Here is a 17,500-nt window from a genome sequence, read left to right as displayed (position 1 = left end):
TCACATTTTCTGTCAATTTAATGACAAAAAGAAATCAGGAAGCATAACGATAATGAAATAATTTATTGCGTAATATTTTGGACTTGTAAAAGCATGAAAATAAATTCCATTAATTTACAAACTTATAGAGAAGAAACAAAACGTTAACGTTGTACAGTTCTGTTTTGTTTGAATAATAATAAAAAAAAGACTGTAAATCATTTATCATTTCTCTTCCACACCACATTTATGGGTACATTTTGTTGGTTTATGACATAAAACGCCACGAAAACACATTGCAGTGACTGTGGAAGTGACAAAAGTGGAAAGATTTGTAGAACACTAATACTGTTGCAAGTATTAATACTTACAAAAGTATTAATCATGAATCCATGGTGATTCTGAAACAAACGATTCCAGGTTTTGGTTTTATCTTTTAAATTGTTTCTGCTCAATATTTCCAACGTTCTGACATTCCTGAGCAGAAATACTGTCTGTCTCCAAGAGATGGTTCTTTAAATACCTTTGGCCACATTGGCGCTGATTAATCCCAGGCAAACGGAAGTGCTGGACTCTGTGGACGAAGCGTTAGGTTTTTCTCCACACGGGGATCTCCGTCTGTCTGGGAGCGACGCCGCTGGAGCACGGCCCTGATATGTGGCTTGTTTTCGAACATTCAGCAAAAGTCTTCAGACACACAAAGCAGAACTTGACCTCGCATCGAGCGCAGTAGAGGTGTTTGCAGTGGTTTCGCTTGTGCTCCAGCAGTGAGCCGCAGGTGGGGCAGGCCCGGATGGAGGGACACCCGCTGATTCCCCACACTGTGTCGAAGACGATTTCTGGGCAGGTCCTCAGGGTTTGCAGCGCCGTGTTGCTGCAGCCGTCGTTCTCACAGCGGTCCGAACGCGGCTTCGGACCTTTCCACTTCCTCTGACACTGCCAGCAGAATTCATACGGGCGTCCTTTCTTCTCTGCGCAGGCTGTGCAGCTGACGCAAAGGTTAAGTTCATCTTGTTTAACAACAAAAGACTTGCATCCAGGACACTGGAGGAGGAAGATGGAGATGTAGAATAAATTGTCGACTAAAGTATTTTTAACAAATAAACCTCAATGTAAGGGAGAGAAGACATACTTTTCTGCTAACAGCGGAATTGATCTTCATCATTTTCTCAAAGTTCTTCTTTTCTTCAGGGGTCAGGAGAGCCATCTTGCAGACCTCCTCAAAAGGCCACGCAGCTTTACAGGAACCACACGAAAACTTGCTTTTTCCCTTTAAAACAATGAGAAAAGATTCATCAGTCAGCAGACTAAAGGCCGGCCTGAGATACAAGCAAACTATGAAGGTACTTATGTCCCCCGACAGGCCTGGGCGTCCACATAAAATTTTCAAAGGACATGTTGACATCAATATCATATCAAATCAATATCAAAATAAATGTGTGCAGAAAGCCATGGAGGAAGGGATGGCAGCAAAATCAACATACTGACATCAGTGAGTTTCAAAAATGGATCTTAAATTGACAACACACTTTCACAAATACATATGCTGGGAGAAAGTAAATATTTTTGAAGTTTAACATCTTTTTAATGGGTATTAAAAACTGTAGGGAACCAAGGCACAATACTGCCTCTGATTATATGAATTAATTAAAACAAAGAATGTTTTCAATCATTTATTGTCCTTATTCTAACTTTTACAACTATGACGCACATCTAATTAAAATCCGGGATTCAGTTTAGGCAATAGGAATTGTATAGAAGAGAAACAATAAAAAAATTAAATAAGAAAAGCTGTGCTTACACCTGTTGCTTTTGCACTTTTATCTAACAGTTTTCCTCCCACTCAATTTTCTACAACTGTGCTTGGATATAACACTGTTTGAACATAGTGTTTCATACTAACTGCAAGAATCTCCTTAAAAAAGAGAAAAGAATATACTAGTTGTTAAAAAAATGGGGGCGGGGGAATTAATTAACTTGGACAATTTAATGGGTGGTGGGTAGCAAAGTGTTGACTGTATGTTGTTTTGTAAATGCCCTCCAGGTTTTGTTTATGCCCCTACAGGCTGTGACTGTTACATAAAACTGAATACAAATTCCCTATTATTTGTGGTTTTGTTTTTGTTTTTCTTTTTTTACCTCTTCCAGCTGCTGCAGACACCATTTAGTGAGAGACATCGGGGTCACCGTGTGGCCGCAGGACATCTGCGCTCTTCGCGATTTAAAGCCTTCGCACAAAACTATAGACAATCAAACAAAGTCACTCAGTAGAGGCATTTTAGAGTGGATTTCCAGCATTAATCCACAGATTAGCTAAAACAAGTGAAGAGCAGCAGCAGCAGCCTACTTACAGTCCATATCATCATCTCCATCAACAAATTTCAGCGTCGAGTCTTTGGGATCGTAGCACTTCTCCTTCGATGCAGATGAGCCCATTTTCTTTCGCAGCAAAGACCTGAAGCGAAATCATACAAATGAAGTAAAAACTTTCGCTTTCCTTCTCCGGAGCACAGACTGCTTGGTATCCCGCTTTTTCATATGCAATTAGCCCTCAATAAAAACGGAGGAAAAAAAGTTAAACTGTGTCTTTACGTAGCAGTTTGAACGCACCAGCCTTGACTTGAGCACATTCAGCATAAAAAAACGCCCCCTACAAATTAAAATACACCTCGGGGTTTCTGTGACTGAATGAAAACGCGGTTTACCTGTCCAACGCTGTATATGGAGACGGATCGATGGACATCTTTCCTTTCTGGACGCGACACGTTCACAACCCAAACAGAGACGCACTTTGACTCAGACGTCAGCTCCGACTACAGGTCATGATCTGAGTTTGCGCCAACGACTCTCTATCTTTAACTTTTTTTATGTTTTGTTTTGGGTTTATATATATATATATATTCAAAGTCGGAAGAAAAAAGTGCAAAATGTTACATGCAGTCAGAAAAACAATACCGCCTCTTAACAGACATTTTATTACGTCAATCACAGAAATTAAATAGTTCAGGACAGATTTGAATGTTTGACATCAAGCATTGTACATTGCTGCTCTGTGCTTCAATTCAACATCTTTTCTCTGTGTCTTATTAGTTCAAATAAATAGCTTCTAACCGAAAATGAAAGTTAAAGTATGCAAAGCGGGGATTTCCCACAGTCAAAAGTGCCCCTAAAACACCAGATTTGCTGGAGAGGTGATCTGAACACCAAAGGGAGAGGCAGGAGGAGTTATCTCTTTCAGAAGAAAAAGGTGTGGATTCCCCTAAGCCAGTTACCAAAGTCTCATTAAGTCACAAGATTAATTTACTATTTCTAAAAAGAAAACGAATAGAAAACATATAGGAAATGCAAGCACGTTTATTTGAATGAGCTATTTACCAGCCAGCATGCCTAGGTGGGCCCCATGTGGGGGAAAGGAGGGCTGATATATGGGTCCCATATGGGTTTGTCCGCGGGTTCCAAAATGGCCCCACATGGGTTTGCCCATGTGGGGCCATCGTGGAACCAGCGGACAAACCCATATGGGACCCATATGGCATGCCCTCCTTTTCCCTACATGGGGCCCACCTAGGCATGCTGGTGGGCCCCAGCATGCCTAGGTGCCCCAGCGGCATTTACCTTATTCACTGACCAACTGCATGCAAATTCAGTCCATAATCAACCCAGCAGGTGAGTTATTGCATAGTCACGCAAACAAAGAACAACAACAACAAACCCTGTTGACGTCATATCAATTTTGAAGTGAAAGTAAATTTGGAGCTACGCATATAACAACCACCAGCAAGTTAAAGGAACGGTTAAAATGTACTTTTAATTTAAAACATTTATTTGTTGATTTGGTACGTCAGCATAATGATTTTCAGAGATGTAGTTATTAATAATAAAAATAAATAAATTACAAATTTGGAGCGGAACTTTGGCCCAGATATTGTGTCCCAGTATGGCTCAATGTGTAACAACGCGACTAGACATTTATTATGTTTATGATAAATGAGGTTTCTAAAAAGTACGAATGTAGTCAAAATGTGTCACTGTAATAATTAAAACGTTGCACTTCTTACGCATAGAAAAACACGTTCGCGGTTTGGCAGGTTGTCCCTTCCCACGTTCCGTAGCAGTATCTCCTCCCTCCCAACATGGCTGCCCTCAGGAGCGGGGTGACTCCGAGCTGCTTAGCAAGATGTTTCCTGAGGCAGACCGGGAAACCGAGCCGGGGCAGTCCCGTTCTTCCAAGCATTCAGAACCAAGTATGTTCAGTTCACAGTTCTGCTGGAGAAGTTCTGTTCCTGCTTCTAAAACAGAGGCAGAACCAACAGCTTTCAGCGGCTAGCTTGCTAGCCGGTTAGCCTCCTCACTGCGTTATGAGTGTGACTTTGACAGAGTCTGCAGAGACGTCAATAAAAGTCGATTAAATGCTGCAAATAATGGATTTTCAATTTCGTTGTAGTTTAGTCGGTTGTTCCAAACTTCGTTGTTGAAAGGTTTATAAACCTTATTTAAATGATTTTATCGCACTTTCAGGGTAGCTTCAGACATTATCCGTAGATTTTCAGTGTCAGAATTGCTTTGTTGACCAAAATAGTGCACACAAACCAGGAATTTTACTTCGTTTTAGCGTACAGACATAAAGTATAAATGGATTTACGTAACTTATTTTTAACTTTTAAAAAAAGCTGTTTAACTTCTAGCAGAATTGGATGAAAACCTTCCTTCCATTTTGTGCTGAATCTCTTGTTTCTGTCCGTACAGCTGTTTCTCCAGAGCTCCAGCCTCCACACACTGTTCGGCTGCAGCAGTCCTTTCAGCAGGACTCGGATCAGCCGCAGGCACCGTGGAAAGTTCGTCTGGGTCAGCGCTGTGGCAGTCAGACAGAACAGCTCACAGGTCAGTTAACACGTGTTAGTAAATATTTAAAAACATATTGTAGCCAGTTAAAGTGGCATTGATTACCTTCATGTTTAATAAAACTGTTGTTGTAACTGGCTTCAATAGTTAGAAAGTTTGGAACTGCAGCTAAGAGTGGCATCATGGAGTCTCCAGGTTTCCATAGCAACCACTTCTTTTAAGATTTTAAAAATGTTTGATAATAAAAATCTCACATTTCTATGTCGAACTCTCTCCTGCCACACAATTGTTAATTTTTTATTCATATTTTAGTCTTAAAATAAACTCTGTTCAGTCACAGATAAGTTACATTTCTGGTGGTTTCCTCCAGATCCAACCCGTTGATGTGTCGACATCAGCTGCTGTCCTGCAGTCCTCTGCACCCTCCCTCTCTGCTGACCCGGCCCCCGCCCTCACACAGACAGCCTCCCAGCAGGTCACTGAATAATAAAGCAGCTCTCTCTTATCTTTCATCTGGATTTCCATCCTAACTCTTCATAACTCCCACCTCCAGATCCCAGCTGAAGGTGTTTCTGCGGCCGCCTCTGTAGCGGACAGCTCTGCCTCCCTGCCCGCCGACGCCTTGCCTGTTCTGGCGCAGCAGGCGGCCGACGCCGCTCCGGTCGCAGCAGACGTCCTGCAGGCCGTGGCTGCAGAGCCCAGGCTGGCGGAGTTGGGCCTGGCCGCTCACACTCCGGTGGGTCTGATCCAGAGTCTGCTGGAGTTCATCCACATGGACCTGGGCCTGCCCTGGTGGGGCGCGATCGTCGTCGGTGAGCAAAAGAACCTTTCTGAATATTGAGTTCTGTTTTCAGAATATTTAAGTTATCTGTTCTGAAGTCCTCATCCGACAATGTGTGTTTTGCTGTTTATATGTTGTTCTGTTGTTGGTTCCAGGAACGGTTCTGGCCCGTGTGGCCGTGTTTCCCGTCATCGTGAAGGGTCAGAGAGAGGCGGCCAAACTGAACAACGTCCTGCCTGAGATGACCAAGCTAACCGACAAAATGAACGAGGCCAAGCAGAGCGGAAATAAATACGAATGTTCGTCTCCTCGCTCTCTGCTGTGTTCGCCGTCTTTCTGCTCTTCAGTCGTCTCTCTCTCTCTCTCATTCTGACCTGCCGATTGATTGTTTCGCAGTCGCCAAGGCGTACTCTGATCTGAACCTGTTCCAGAAGAAACATGACGTCAATCCTCTACGAGGCTTCCTGGTTCCTCTGGTCCAGGTCAGTTTATATTGTTTAGGTGCATCAGTGTTTATAATTTAATATTTATGTCAACATGAACCTTCCCTGGTGATCCTGATTATGTGTTGTTTAAGATTTCAGCCCCTTATGGGGCATAACATGACAGGCTGAGTTAAGGACTGACTCAAGTATCTTCCTGAAAGCTTAGAGTGTTAGTGTTGAGGTGTAAAACATAGCTTTTTTATACATTGAGATGCAGATATGGATAATTTAAAATAATCAAAACTCTATTATCTTATTGTTCATTTCTAATCTAATGTAAAAAAAATCAAGTTATGATTTAAATACCTCAAGATTTCCAACCCTACTAAGTATGACACACTGCAAAAACACAAAGTCTTAAGTATTTTCTAGTTTCTAGTGCAAATGCCTTAGTACACTTGAAATAAAACAAAACAAACTTACAAGTAGCTTTTCTGACAGATATAGCTGCTTGTTTTGAGTCAGTAATTCCTTATTATTGATAAATAAAGCTCTAGTTGTGTTGATCTCCGTCAGGCGCCGGTCTTCATCTCGTTCTTCATCGCTCTGAGGAAGATGGCGTATCTGCCGGTGCCCAGCTTACAGACGGGAGGCGTCCTCTGGTTCACTGACCTGAGTGCAGCTGATCCGTTTTACATCCTTCCTTTCGCTGTCACCGGGACCATGTTCTTCATCCTGGAGGTGAGATGAACTTTTACTGCTCCTCAGATTCAGTTTTTCTGTTCTATCAACAGAATCAGAGCAACGTTTTCCTAAATCTCTGATTTAAATGTTTCAGCTGGGAGCAGAGTCTGGTATCGACAACCCAAACCTGAGAACCATGAAGACCGTCTTCAGAATCATGCCTTTGATCATCCTGCCTCTCACCATCAACTTCCCCACGGTTGGTGTGGATTTACCCCAGAACTCATCCCTGATGCCCCAGGAAGCCATAAAGCTCTGCTGCTTACACTCTGTGTGTGTGTGTTAAATTATCTGTTCCCAGGCGGTGTTCACCTACTGGCTCACCTCCAACTGCTTCTCCCTGGGTCAAGTGGCTCTGCTCAGGCATCCTGCAGTCAGACGGAGGTTCAACATCCCGGAGAGGGTCAAACACCCGACCGCAGCGCTGCCTCAGAGCGACGGACTTATTGAGAGCATGAAGAAGGGTCAGTGCTGCAGAAATGAACCGGTTGAAGCTTAATTTGGGCAGCAGATTTACTAAAGCGTAGCTTGGTTTCGTCTGGCCTCCAGGATGGAAGAACGCTCAGCTGGCTCACCAGCTGGAGGAGAGAGAGAGAAGGATAAAGAATCATCTGGACATCGCAGCTAAAGGTCTGAGCCGCTACGCTTCCATACTTTCAAAACTAACTTTCTGAGAAGGATTAGATGAACAAAAGCGTTACAGGTGGATGAGAAAATTATGAAAGACACGCAAGGGCATGTTTCCTCTTATTTCTTAACAATATTTGATGAATTTGTACCCAAATATTGTTTAACTCAACAGAAAAGAAGAATTGGTAAAAGTATTTTTGCTTTAAAAATGTAAACTGCTCCTTTAAAGGTAAATTAATCAAATTAAATCAGAATTTTCATAAGTAAACGAGTCTTTAACATCCTGAAGTTAAAATATAATCTATATTATATTTAATGGGGCTGCAGGATTAAGCCACGCCTCCTGAATCAAAAGCAAAAGTGTAGCCTGTTCAGGATTGTGTGTGAAGATTACAGAACATTATAAAAATATATTTTTTTTTAAGTTGTCCGAACAGTGGAAACCACAGTCCTGATGTAAACTTTACAGGAAATGGCTCCCTCTTGTGGTTAGTTTGACATCCTGCAGACAAATAAAAGATGCAACATCTCCAGGCTCCTGCAGATCTTCTTTCTTTTATAGCTAATATTTTACATATAAAACTGTTGTTTTTTCCTTTTTGTGATACATGGTCAGTATAAAGTATCTTTTAAAAATTGTCCTGCTTTTAGTGGTCAGCACTGTATAAATGTAGTCAGTCCATAATTCTCGTATAATCCAAATAAATTAAACCAATAAGTTGAGTTTTAGCAAGAAACATTTCAGGTGCAACATTCGGAAATCACTTTAGAGCTGAAATAATTTTGGAACAAAGTTGTACATTTCAGCTCCTTGATGAACTGATTCCCTGTCATTCTGCTCATGACTATATGGACTTGAAAATGTTGAACGATTCGTTTGAAGATGTTGTATTAAGGAGATGCTTTACTTTGTGTTATTTTTTCTGATCTTTTATCATCTTTTCCGAGGGTTGCCTAACATGTCAACACCAGACCTAAGAGAAAGGAATTTTTCAAGCATAGATGTTTTTCTCCAAGTATTTCTAAACCTTTTTTTTTTTTTTTTTGGCCTTGCAGGTCCACTGAGGCAGACTTTTACCCACAATCCTCTGCAGCAGACACCTCAAGCCGCTAAGCAACAGGAAATCAAAGCAAAGCCGTGGAAGGACACGATCGGATGAATCCAGCCGGGTTTTTGCTCCTCTGTAGAGAATTATGTACATATTTATAGAGAGAAGAGAGGGATGAAATGTTGGGATGTGATTATGTGTTTTAAGCAAATATAAACTCTGCTTTAAAACTTCACAGTGTTTGATAATGTTTTATTGTGCTCACAAACAAATCTCTGCTTATTACGTACAAACCTGAGTCGTTTAAAGTTTTAAAGTCATTTTTATTATAAATAGACTTTTGCAGCTGAACATGATCAAACTCTACAGTTTTTATGTAAAAATAGCCCTTGGCAGACCTCCCAGCTGACAATATAAAACATTTTCACAAACATAAAGTCGCACACTTTATTTAATTTCTCTTCCTTCTGTGTGCAAATAACATTGAGGCTGTTTGTACGGTCAGCAGTGCTTTCAGTTTCAAAAATCCTAACTATAAAACAAATTCGTCAATAATTTGTAGCCTTTTAAGTAAAAGGAAAAAACATTTCCATGATTTCACACAAAATACTTGGTTCAGTTAAATGTTTCTTCACCGAGATGCTCAGGCGCATGCGGACTTGGTTCACGTCAGTGTTCTTCCTGAAGTTGCTCCGGCCACCGTGAGAAACGAATAACGTGGAGATGACTGACGAGGCAGAGCGCTGCGTCCAGCTCAGGCCCAGATGTTTGTCCTGCGGGGCCTTTCAGCAGCAGCAGAGTTCAGAGGTCAGACTCCGTCTTCAGTCTGTCAGGGTGTGGAAAGCAAACGTCTCTACTCTGATTTGTCGTCCATCTCGGTCAAAACCGAGTAGCACACTTTCTGAATCAGGATGCCACACTTAGCTGAAAGAAACACACGAGAGGAAGATTTAAGATTTAACATCCAATTGGGAAGGTTTTGTCAGTATGAACTACAAATATGGCTGACAAGAAAATGATCCATTCAGATAGTTTTACCAAACTATTAAGTGGAGAACTACTGGGTATAAATTTGATAAACGTGGCACATTAAATACGGGAAGTTGGGAAAACCAACACCACACATCAACCTGAACACACCATCCTCACAATTCATGACAAAAACTTCCTGCAATCCTTCGATTTATGATTGAATTGTTCTTAATTCAATCTGGGTTTGCCTTACCGATGAAGCTGCGCAGCCACAGCGGCCTCTTAGTGGCCGGAGTGTAGCAGCAGAGGAAGTAGACAGGAACTCCTGAGAGGGCGATGCCGATGCCGATCAGAGAGTTGATGGTGTCGCTGTAGAGGGGCACCACCACCAGGAAGATGGTGAGGAAGCAGAAAATGATGGGGTAGATCAGGCTGAGCTGTGAGAGGGAAAGACGAGAGATGAAGGCTCGAGTCTGGAAACCGAAACTACGTCTGGACTGGGGCTGATCTACCTTTAGCGGCCTCTCTCTGTCGGGCTGCTTCCAGCGAAGGTAGAGCTGCCCTAAGATGGACAAGCCAACGAAGAACCAGTAGCTGAAGCTGTAGTAGTTGATCAGCCTGAAGACGTCTTCCACGCACAGATAGATGAGAGCCATAAAGCCCTGGAGGAGGGAGAAATGAAACCTGGTTAGATCAGGAAGCCTGGTGATAAACAGATATTAACATAGGTATCTGTCCTGATATTGAAAAAAATTCTAGGTGACAAGCCTGATCCATGAAGACAGATCTATTCAATCTAATTCTATGGTTTGTGCTCTGAGCGACGTCATGCTTTATTATATTTATAATGCCTAATTGCACTTTCTGAACCATTTGAAAGAAAGTTTGTTGCATTTTTTTTATACAAGTTTGACCAAAGTAGTCAACCTGTTGTTTTAGCCAGTTTCGGTTTCTTTATTATTTATTTCACATCAGGTGTTATACTCCTAAGTTGTGCTGTTTTTATATATTTGACTAAACTTGTGAAGCTATTGGTGTATTTAAATGTACTGTTCTGGTACAGAGTTATCAGATAAATTTATAATTCAGTTCAGTTCATGTATGTGTTTCAAAAAACCAAAGTTTTAAATCAATTCAATACTGTTTTTCTGTATTGGACTGGTCAAATCTCAGATATCAGATATTGGTATCCGAAGTGATTAAAGTGGATCGGTGCATCCCTAGTGGTAAATTTAAAATTAGGTGAAAAGATCTTGTAGATGACTGACGTTGAAGAGGAGGGCAGGAATGGGTGTGTAGCGATGGACGTGGATCATGCACAGGAAGTCAGGCAGGTGTCCCTCTCTGGAGCCCACGAAGAACAACCTGTTCATGAAAGGACACAGAAAGTGGGTTAGTATGAGTTTGCTTCATGACTCCTACTGAGGTCCTGTTGTTCTGAACGCCTCACCTGGACGCCGCCACGATGGAGGCGTTCAGCCCGCCGAAGCAGGAGAGAGCCACCGCTAGGGGAATGGTCCAGTTCATCACGCCAAACACCTGATCTGCGAAGGTCTGCAGCGAAACAACAGCAGGTTTTAAACCACAGTCCCTCCGTCACAAAGGTCAAGACTTACCGAAAACATCCAGGAACTCACCACGGCGACGGCATCGCTGTCTAAGATGGCGTTGATGGGGAGGACGGTGTAGTAAGCCACGTTGGTCAGGATGTAGATCACCGTGACGATGGGCATGGAGATGGCGATGGCCAGGGGAAGATTTCTGCAGTTCACAGAGACGACCAGCAGGGGGAAGCAAAGCAGAAGAGATGCACATCAAGTTCAGCTCAGAGAGAGAGAGATAGAGAAAGAGAGAGAGAAGAGCTGAGATGAGGATGTTTGACACCTAATCTGCCTGGGAGAGTCTGGAGATCCAGACGTAATCAGGCTGGCCTTTGTCCGAATTAAAGCAACGACTCTCTTGTGACAGGTTTCTTTGAATTTGATTTAAAAGCCTGGCTCTTCTTCACAAATGTTAAACAAAACAGAGGAAAAGATTTAGATTAAAAGCATCAGTGCAGAACAAAGTACTATTAATGGGGCACTAAATCAATGCATTTAGGACCTTATGAGAGAAACAAAGGTAAAAATGACACGTTGAAGGATTTAGTATCAGCAGGTATTGATTTGAATGTTTAAATTAGATTTACTGACTGTATGTGACTTTCTTTATTCAGTCAATAATTTAACAATGTACTGATTTAGACTAAGAAGTTAACTCTTCCTGAGTTCATGCAGCCTTACTCCATGTCAAATCCGCCACCAAGACGACTTCCAGCACAACGACAAAAGGCAAAACCTGAAAACCCCATTTCGCTCCACAGCTCAAAGCTTTTTTGATGCTATTAAGAAACTCAATTAATCTGACTGAGAACAGTTTGAAAATGATCAGTTTACTAGTTTGCTAATCAGGAAAGTTAATTGAAATATCATCAAAACTGGAATTGACATTGATAAGGTCCTGACCTAAACCTGATTGAATCATGTATGTTTATTAGGGTGAGTCTAATCTTATCTAAACTGGCTCTTGTAGTTCGGTCAGGAGGAGGGCTCAACACTTCCGTAAAAGCTGCTTGTTACATGTGCATAATAAACCATTTGGGGTGGTACAGAGGGGGGTTTTTTCTGGCCTGCCCACCTCTCTGGGTTTTTGATCTCCTCTGTGACGAAGTTGAGCGTGTCCCATCCGGAGTAGGAGAACAGAGCGGAGTACAGAGCCAGAGCGATGTGTCCTGGGTCCTGAGAGGAGCCGTCAAACATGCCATCAAAGTTCTGGGTGTAACCTGGAAGATGAAAATATATTTAAAAAAAAACACTTTCAGTAATCATTAAGCTGTTTTTAATGAGAAAACAGCAGAGTATCCTGCCAATCATCTAATCATTGACGTTTAGTGTCGGCTCGGCGACTCGGTGAGCTGACCTTGTCCAATCTTCACCAGGCCGGTGATGATGACAGCGATGAGGGCGATGACCTTGGCGTAGGTGAAGAAGTCCTGCACCCTGGTGCCCCACTTCACGTAGGCGCAGTTCACAAAGGTCAGCAGACCTGTGAGGGGAGCCGCCAGACAGACAGACAGACAGTCAGAGAGAGCAGAGGAGTCCGTGGAGACGTGTGGTCTGCAAACTCCAGCGTGCGCCAGCATGTTTCCGTGTGGCTGATCTAAGGAAACGCTGCTGCTGACTCAAGCGGAGCGGCCTGTTGTTTGTCAGGCGAGGAAACAGCTGAGAGCAGCACATACAGGCGGACGCTCACACACTGAGACACACACACAGAGAGACACACACACGCAGGTACAGCGCCTTGCCTGTGGATTCAGGACCTTAAACCTTCTCGCGTTCTGTCACACTGCCACTACAAACTTCAGTGGATTTAGTTTGGATTTTAAGTGTAGAACTGATGCAGGGTTTCACATTTTGTATGAGACACATCTGAAAAGTGCGGCTCGAATTTGAATTTACAATACGACTTAAGCTGAGTCAGCTTGAATTGAAAGCATCTGTGAACCTCAAGATTAATATTTTTTACATATTGTAAACTGGATGTATAAATCTGGACTTTGACTGGACCACTAATGAATGTACATACTTTGATCTAAACAAATCTTCTGGAGCTCTCGCTCTATTTTCAGACTGTTTCTGACCAAGTCATAAGTCTTTTTGTAGCTTGCAGCAGTTAAATGTCTGGCATTATAAATATTCATGTTAACTGTCCCCAGTTTCCCTGTCACAGCTGGGGAAAAAAGCATTCCCATTGCATAATGCTGCCACCACCATGCATCTCCCTGGGAATTTTATGTTCAGAAGGACACGCATAATGAATGAGTCACAGACAGAACAGAAAGTTTCCTTTTTCTAACATCTGACCAGAGCATCTTTGCCACACTTTAGCCACTTCCCCAACATGGTTTGAGTCAAACAGAAAACTAAATTCTGCTTTCTTTGAACATCAGCTTTCTTCCATTAAAGCCAGATTTGTGGATGCCACAGCTATTTTATTTTATTTTTATTTTGATAAACATGTTTTGCTCGGACCTCAGCCGTGCCAAACACCTCAACTTTTTCACTTAATGAATTCAACATTTTCCTTTTTGTGAGATGTTGATGCCATTTCATTACTGTTCCCTAACAGACACCTGAGGGTTTCACAGAGCTACACTGAGATTAAACTAAACACAGTTCTGTTTGTAATTCACATTACAATGTGTTGAAAGTTGAATAACACGGCAAAATGTGACAAGATTCAACGGGATTGGACACTGTTGCGAAGGCGAGTTTCAAAAGGTCGAGAGGAAGATTTGTAATCCCAAACTGACCTCGTGAGTTTACACTTGAGCTCAGTATTTAAATTTGTAACTATTTACGCTCCTAACAAACCAGCGACAGAAGAAATTGATCTGAGCTGCTTTCCTTTGACATATTGTCCACCTTCACCTTGAGCAGCGTCACAGTGTTTATCTTCTTATCAGCAGCTAATCCATAAAGACAGAAACTTGAAGATCTCCACATAGTTGCACTTCTTGCAAATGTCCTTTTTTATCTGACTCCCTCCCCAGAGGGAGTATTAGTCGTTGTGCAAGTTTTATGAATGCTGATAGAATTAGTTGCCCTCCAAAGCAGCTGACATAGCAGGTTGAGTCTTAGCATTTTCACTTACCACGGTTCAACGATTGCGTAAAGTGTTTTAGGACGAGTCTGAGACATTGTTTAATTCTGGTTTAACAAACTTATTAGGAAAAATTTTGTTTTTTAAACACTTGGAGGATCACACCATGTCTGAGATCAACAGGAAGTCTATTCAAACACAATAAAAAAAAACAAGCATCACATATTTGTGAGTCAGGTTTAAGTGTATGCTTAAAAGTCAGGATCCTGAAAACATTGTAGGGTTCTGATATTTAGAAAAAATCTAAAACAATCAGATATAAACTACGTAAAATGAACACAAATAAGAATATTATTTGTTCAGTTTGATTAAAATGTATCAAAAGGTTTAGAAGAAATAAATATTTAACTTTCTAGACATGTGATGAAGGACTGCAACTAAAGATTACTTCAATAATCGAAAATGATGATTAATCGATTAATCTAAAAAAAATTCTGGCTTATTATACCGATTTTTCTTAAGCTTTTATTACACAATATTAGAAACATATTAATAAATGCAAATAAACAATTATTTTTTAAAAATACAACAGCATAGGATCCCTATAGTCTGGAGATTATTTTCTGGATCAACTAATTAATAAGCCTGGACAGCAAAAACTGCAAAATAGGAGGTTTTTTTTGTTACTGAATTTGATAACGGTGAAGCTAAAACAATTTGAGAAGTTCTGGATGGAGCATGTTTACAGACAAAGTTTTTATTTGATCTTAAATGTAAAATGTATATATTTTTGTACAGATGTAGCTTAATGTATGATCTGAGTGTGTTGATCTTTCACCAAATGGCCTTCTTTTGAGCCTGTGTACTCTAGTTAATTAAATCAATTGCTGACTTAATTATTTCAATAATCGATTCATCACGATTATTCGTTTCAGTCCTAATCTTATGCTAACTTTGCCTTTATCATTAAGAGACTCAAGCCACTGCCAGCTCTTGGTGCTGAAGGCCCCGACGTCGGCCCTCTGTCTGATATGAAAGACCTTCAGATTATTGGATTCAGGTGCTTCAGTTCACAGCAGGCAGAAGCCACAGGAAGGGATTCAAGGCCAAGTGAGGAGGAGTCGTATGGCGGTGGACGGAGGAGCTTCCCACAAGTATCCAAGGAGACGGGTGAAACTGAGATACGGACAGAAAGCAACTCTATAAAAGGCATCAACAGATTCTCCCTCTGCTCAGAGACTCTGCTCTCACTTTCTCATGTTTCTCTGTAACCCCTCCTTATATGTCAATCACTCATATTCACTCATATAAAAGCTTGGAGGACTAATGTTGCTCAGGAGTTTTTAGTTTTGCAAAACAGTTTTTGTTTGGGGAATTTTAATATAACATTTCGAGGCTGGGCTTCTCTTCTATTAGAGGATTTCCAGGATGTGAAGAAAGGATTTTTTTTTTAGGATGTACTTTTGGTTTGGAAATGAGAACCTGTAACTGCTTTTTGCTTGAATAAATCTTCTTTCATTTTTCTTTGTATTATCACAAATCCTTGCATCTGAGAGTTTTTGTTTGGGAAGTGTCCTGCAATTTATAAAGCAAGTTTCTGCTTCCTGAATGGGTAATTACTAAAGAGCACTTGCTGAGGTTTTACAGTGATTCAGTTTAACCCCGTTAAACTGGTGTGACTGCAGAGAGACAGTCAGGAAACTCCTAAATACTTAGATATAAAGGTCAATTTACTAGAGTTAAAATGAGCTCTTTTAAGGCCTCTTGTCATTTTAAATCCAAATGAGCTGCTGCTGGCCATGAACCTCCACTTCAATGTTTACACTGGCACGTAAAAATGCGCTATTTATAATTACTAGGTGACATCAATGAAAAGCAGAAGTGGAACCTCCTGCGGAACCAATAAGAATGCTAACTGGTTTCTGGATGGTAAGTCAACAACATCAAAAGCAAAACTTTCTTCTTCTTTTTTTTCCAGCAGTCATTGTACAGCATATCCCGCAGTAAAACCAGCTGACCAAACGTGCTGGAGCTCAGCTTGGGTTGCTAGGTGACAAGCTGGGCTTCGCTGGGGTTGCTAGGTAACAGCACAGTGCCCGTCGAATGTCCCTTCACAATAGGCTGGTTTTTGAAACGGCTCTTTTTCCAGACACCAAAAAACATTAACTTATTGGCTAGGTGGGTGTTTTTTAAGCACTTGGGATGTTTTTTTATAAACAGTTGAGACTCAGATGGTCAAGTCCCATTTAATGGCACTTGACCAAATTCCTCACACTTCACACACGTCAAACTTCTTAACCCAGTTTCAGTAGTTTCAGCAATCCCTTTAGATGTGTTTTTTTGCATGACTGCAGATCATCATCTTTTCCATGGTTATGGTATCTGCCTTCCAACATGACTGTTTAAGAAATGAGAAACAATTAACTGGATCAGTTAGGGTTAAATATAATTTGCTGCCAGCAGAAACAGTAATTATCCAATGGGAGGCCCTTATGTATTTGCTTAGTTAAATCCCGGTAAGGAACTTTCTAAACCCAGTGGCAAAATGAAAAGCAATATGTTTGAGGCTAACTGGAAAAGACTGGATAGATTTCAAGTATCTGATTTAAAAGAATCTGAGTTTTAGCAGGTTGAAAACATCAATTACTCACCATCAATAGAACCAGATTATATTGTTTGTAAAAAAAAAAAAATAGTGTGGAGTTAAATTAAAACTGAGAATCATCTGTTTCATAACAGACTAAGTTGATACAGCTGATCTACGCAACCCACAATCAGCTGCATAAGTCAAAATTATTTCCACTTTAAATGTGACATAAATCCTGAACTAGTCAACTGAAAAATAAACAAAAATATCTGCAACTTTAACCCAATCCTTCACTGAAGCAAACATGAATAAACATTTATGTAGCTGCATCTAAATACAGTTTTCAAATACTGGTTGGCTTCAGTATCATCCTGTCGTACAAGGACAGCTGAACATTTTTCATCTACCAGAGTTGCTACGTGTTGGAGGTTGTAGGCTGAAGAAGGCTGAATATTAAAATTAACCAATAAGTTTAATTTTAAAGAAAACACAAGCTTTACAACTGTTTTTTGTTTTTCCAGTTGAATTCTGCAATATATGTGTCACACTAAAGGTGTTTTTAAAAGGATTTTTTTTATTACAGGATGATCATAAAACCTGGCATTTAACCCGGGGTGTGAATACTTTGTGGATGCCCAGCGTTGATCATGGTGTTTTTGGCGGAACCAACAGGAAGTGGATTTTTATGGTTTGCTGTTGTGCTGAGCTGTCAGCTGCCTGTTAGCCTCTCAGGTCAGAGTCTCCCTGCAGCGAGGACTTTACCTCGCCGCTATCGGCTCCGCCTTTAAGTGCTGCTTATCGCTGTATGGACCATGTGTGTGTGTGTGTGTGTGTGTGTGTGTGTGTGTGT

General features: G+C 41.1%; 3 protein-coding genes across 4 annotated transcripts in view; 1 reads left to right on the top strand and 2 right to left on the bottom strand.

Moving 5' to 3' along the window:
- Positions 1-131: 131 nt before the first annotated feature.
- On the bottom strand, positions 132-2,827 carry LOC103137579 (E3 ubiquitin-protein ligase RNF19B-like). The gene is made up of 5 exons (XM_007551383.2): positions 2,685-2,827; positions 2,331-2,434; positions 2,119-2,219; positions 1,112-1,249; positions 132-1,023 (listed from the first exon to the last, which is right to left on the bottom strand). Exons 1-5 carry the CDS (start codon positions 2,720-2,722, stop codon positions 568-570), a joined length of 837 nt encoding a protein of 278 aa, XP_007551445.1. The 5' UTR covers positions 2,723-2,827; the 3' UTR covers positions 132-567.
- A 1,257-nt stretch (positions 2,828-4,084) lies between these two features.
- On the top strand, positions 4,085-8,685 carry oxa1l (OXA1L mitochondrial inner membrane protein). Its single transcript, XM_007551413.2, has 11 exons — positions 4,085-4,223; positions 4,726-4,860; positions 5,192-5,296; positions 5,375-5,633; positions 5,758-5,901; positions 5,999-6,084; positions 6,604-6,768; positions 6,866-6,970; positions 7,073-7,235; positions 7,321-7,401; positions 8,458-8,685. Exons 1-11 carry the CDS (start codon positions 4,113-4,115, stop codon positions 8,559-8,561), a joined length of 1,458 nt encoding a protein of 485 aa, XP_007551475.2. The 5' UTR covers positions 4,085-4,112; the 3' UTR covers positions 8,562-8,685.
- A 2-nt stretch (positions 8,686-8,687) lies between these two features.
- The window catches only part of slc7a7 (solute carrier family 7 member 7), a 25,519-nt gene continuing 16,706 nt past the window's right edge, over positions 8,688-17,500 (bottom strand). For both annotated transcript variants that reach the window (XM_007551382.2, XM_007551381.2), the window contains 8 exons: positions 12,381-12,506; positions 12,099-12,243; positions 11,060-11,183; positions 10,873-10,976; positions 10,691-10,787; positions 9,935-10,084; positions 9,676-9,859; positions 8,688-9,374 (listed from right to left, as the gene is read on the bottom strand). In XM_007551382.2, the coding sequence (XP_007551444.1) occupies positions 9,304-9,374; positions 9,676-9,859; positions 9,935-10,084; positions 10,691-10,787; positions 10,873-10,976; positions 11,060-11,183; positions 12,099-12,243; positions 12,381-12,506 (1,001 nt within the window). In that variant the 3' untranslated portion in view covers positions 8,688-9,303. The remainder of the gene's footprint in view (positions 9,375-9,675; positions 9,860-9,934; positions 10,085-10,690; positions 10,788-10,872; positions 10,977-11,059; positions 11,184-12,098; positions 12,244-12,380; positions 12,507-17,500) is intronic.

The sequence above is a fragment of the Poecilia formosa genome, unplaced genomic scaffold (assembly GCF_000485575.1).
Source record: "Poecilia formosa unplaced genomic scaffold, Poecilia_formosa-5.1.2 Scaffold41, whole genome shotgun sequence".
NCBI classification, from domain to species: Eukaryota; Metazoa; Chordata; class Actinopteri; order Cyprinodontiformes; family Poeciliidae; genus Poecilia; species Poecilia formosa.
This window is presented reverse-complemented; position numbering and strand designations above follow the sequence as displayed.

What these genes read in the sequence shown, in the direction of transcription:
- LOC103137579 (XM_007551383.2), bottom strand. Translation starts at nt 2,722, where the DNA reads ATGTCCATCGATCCGTCTCCATATACAGCGTTGGACAG. An exon ending in TGGAGATGATGATATGGACT is followed by an intron (nt 2,220 to 2,330) that starts GTAAGTAGGCTG and finishes GATTGTCTATAG; the next exon opens with TTTTGTGCGAAGGCTTTAAA. An exon ending in GTCTGCAGCAGCTGGAAGAG is followed by an intron (nt 1,250 to 2,118) that starts GTAAAAAAAGAA and finishes ATTGTTTTAAAG; the next exon opens with GGAAAAAGCAAGTTTTCGTG.
- oxa1l (XM_007551413.2), top strand. Translation starts at nt 4,113, where the DNA reads ATGGCTGCCCTCAGGAGCGGGGTGACTCCGAGCTGCTTAGCAAGATGT. An exon ending in GAGCGGAAATAAATACGAAT is followed by an intron (nt 5,902 to 5,998) that starts GTTCGTCTCCTC and finishes ATTGTTTCGCAG; the next exon opens with TCGCCAAGGCGTACTCTGAT. An exon ending in TCTGGACATCGCAGCTAAAG is followed by an intron (nt 7,402 to 8,457) that starts GTCTGAGCCGCT and finishes TTGGCCTTGCAG; the next exon opens with GTCCACTGAGGCAGACTTTT.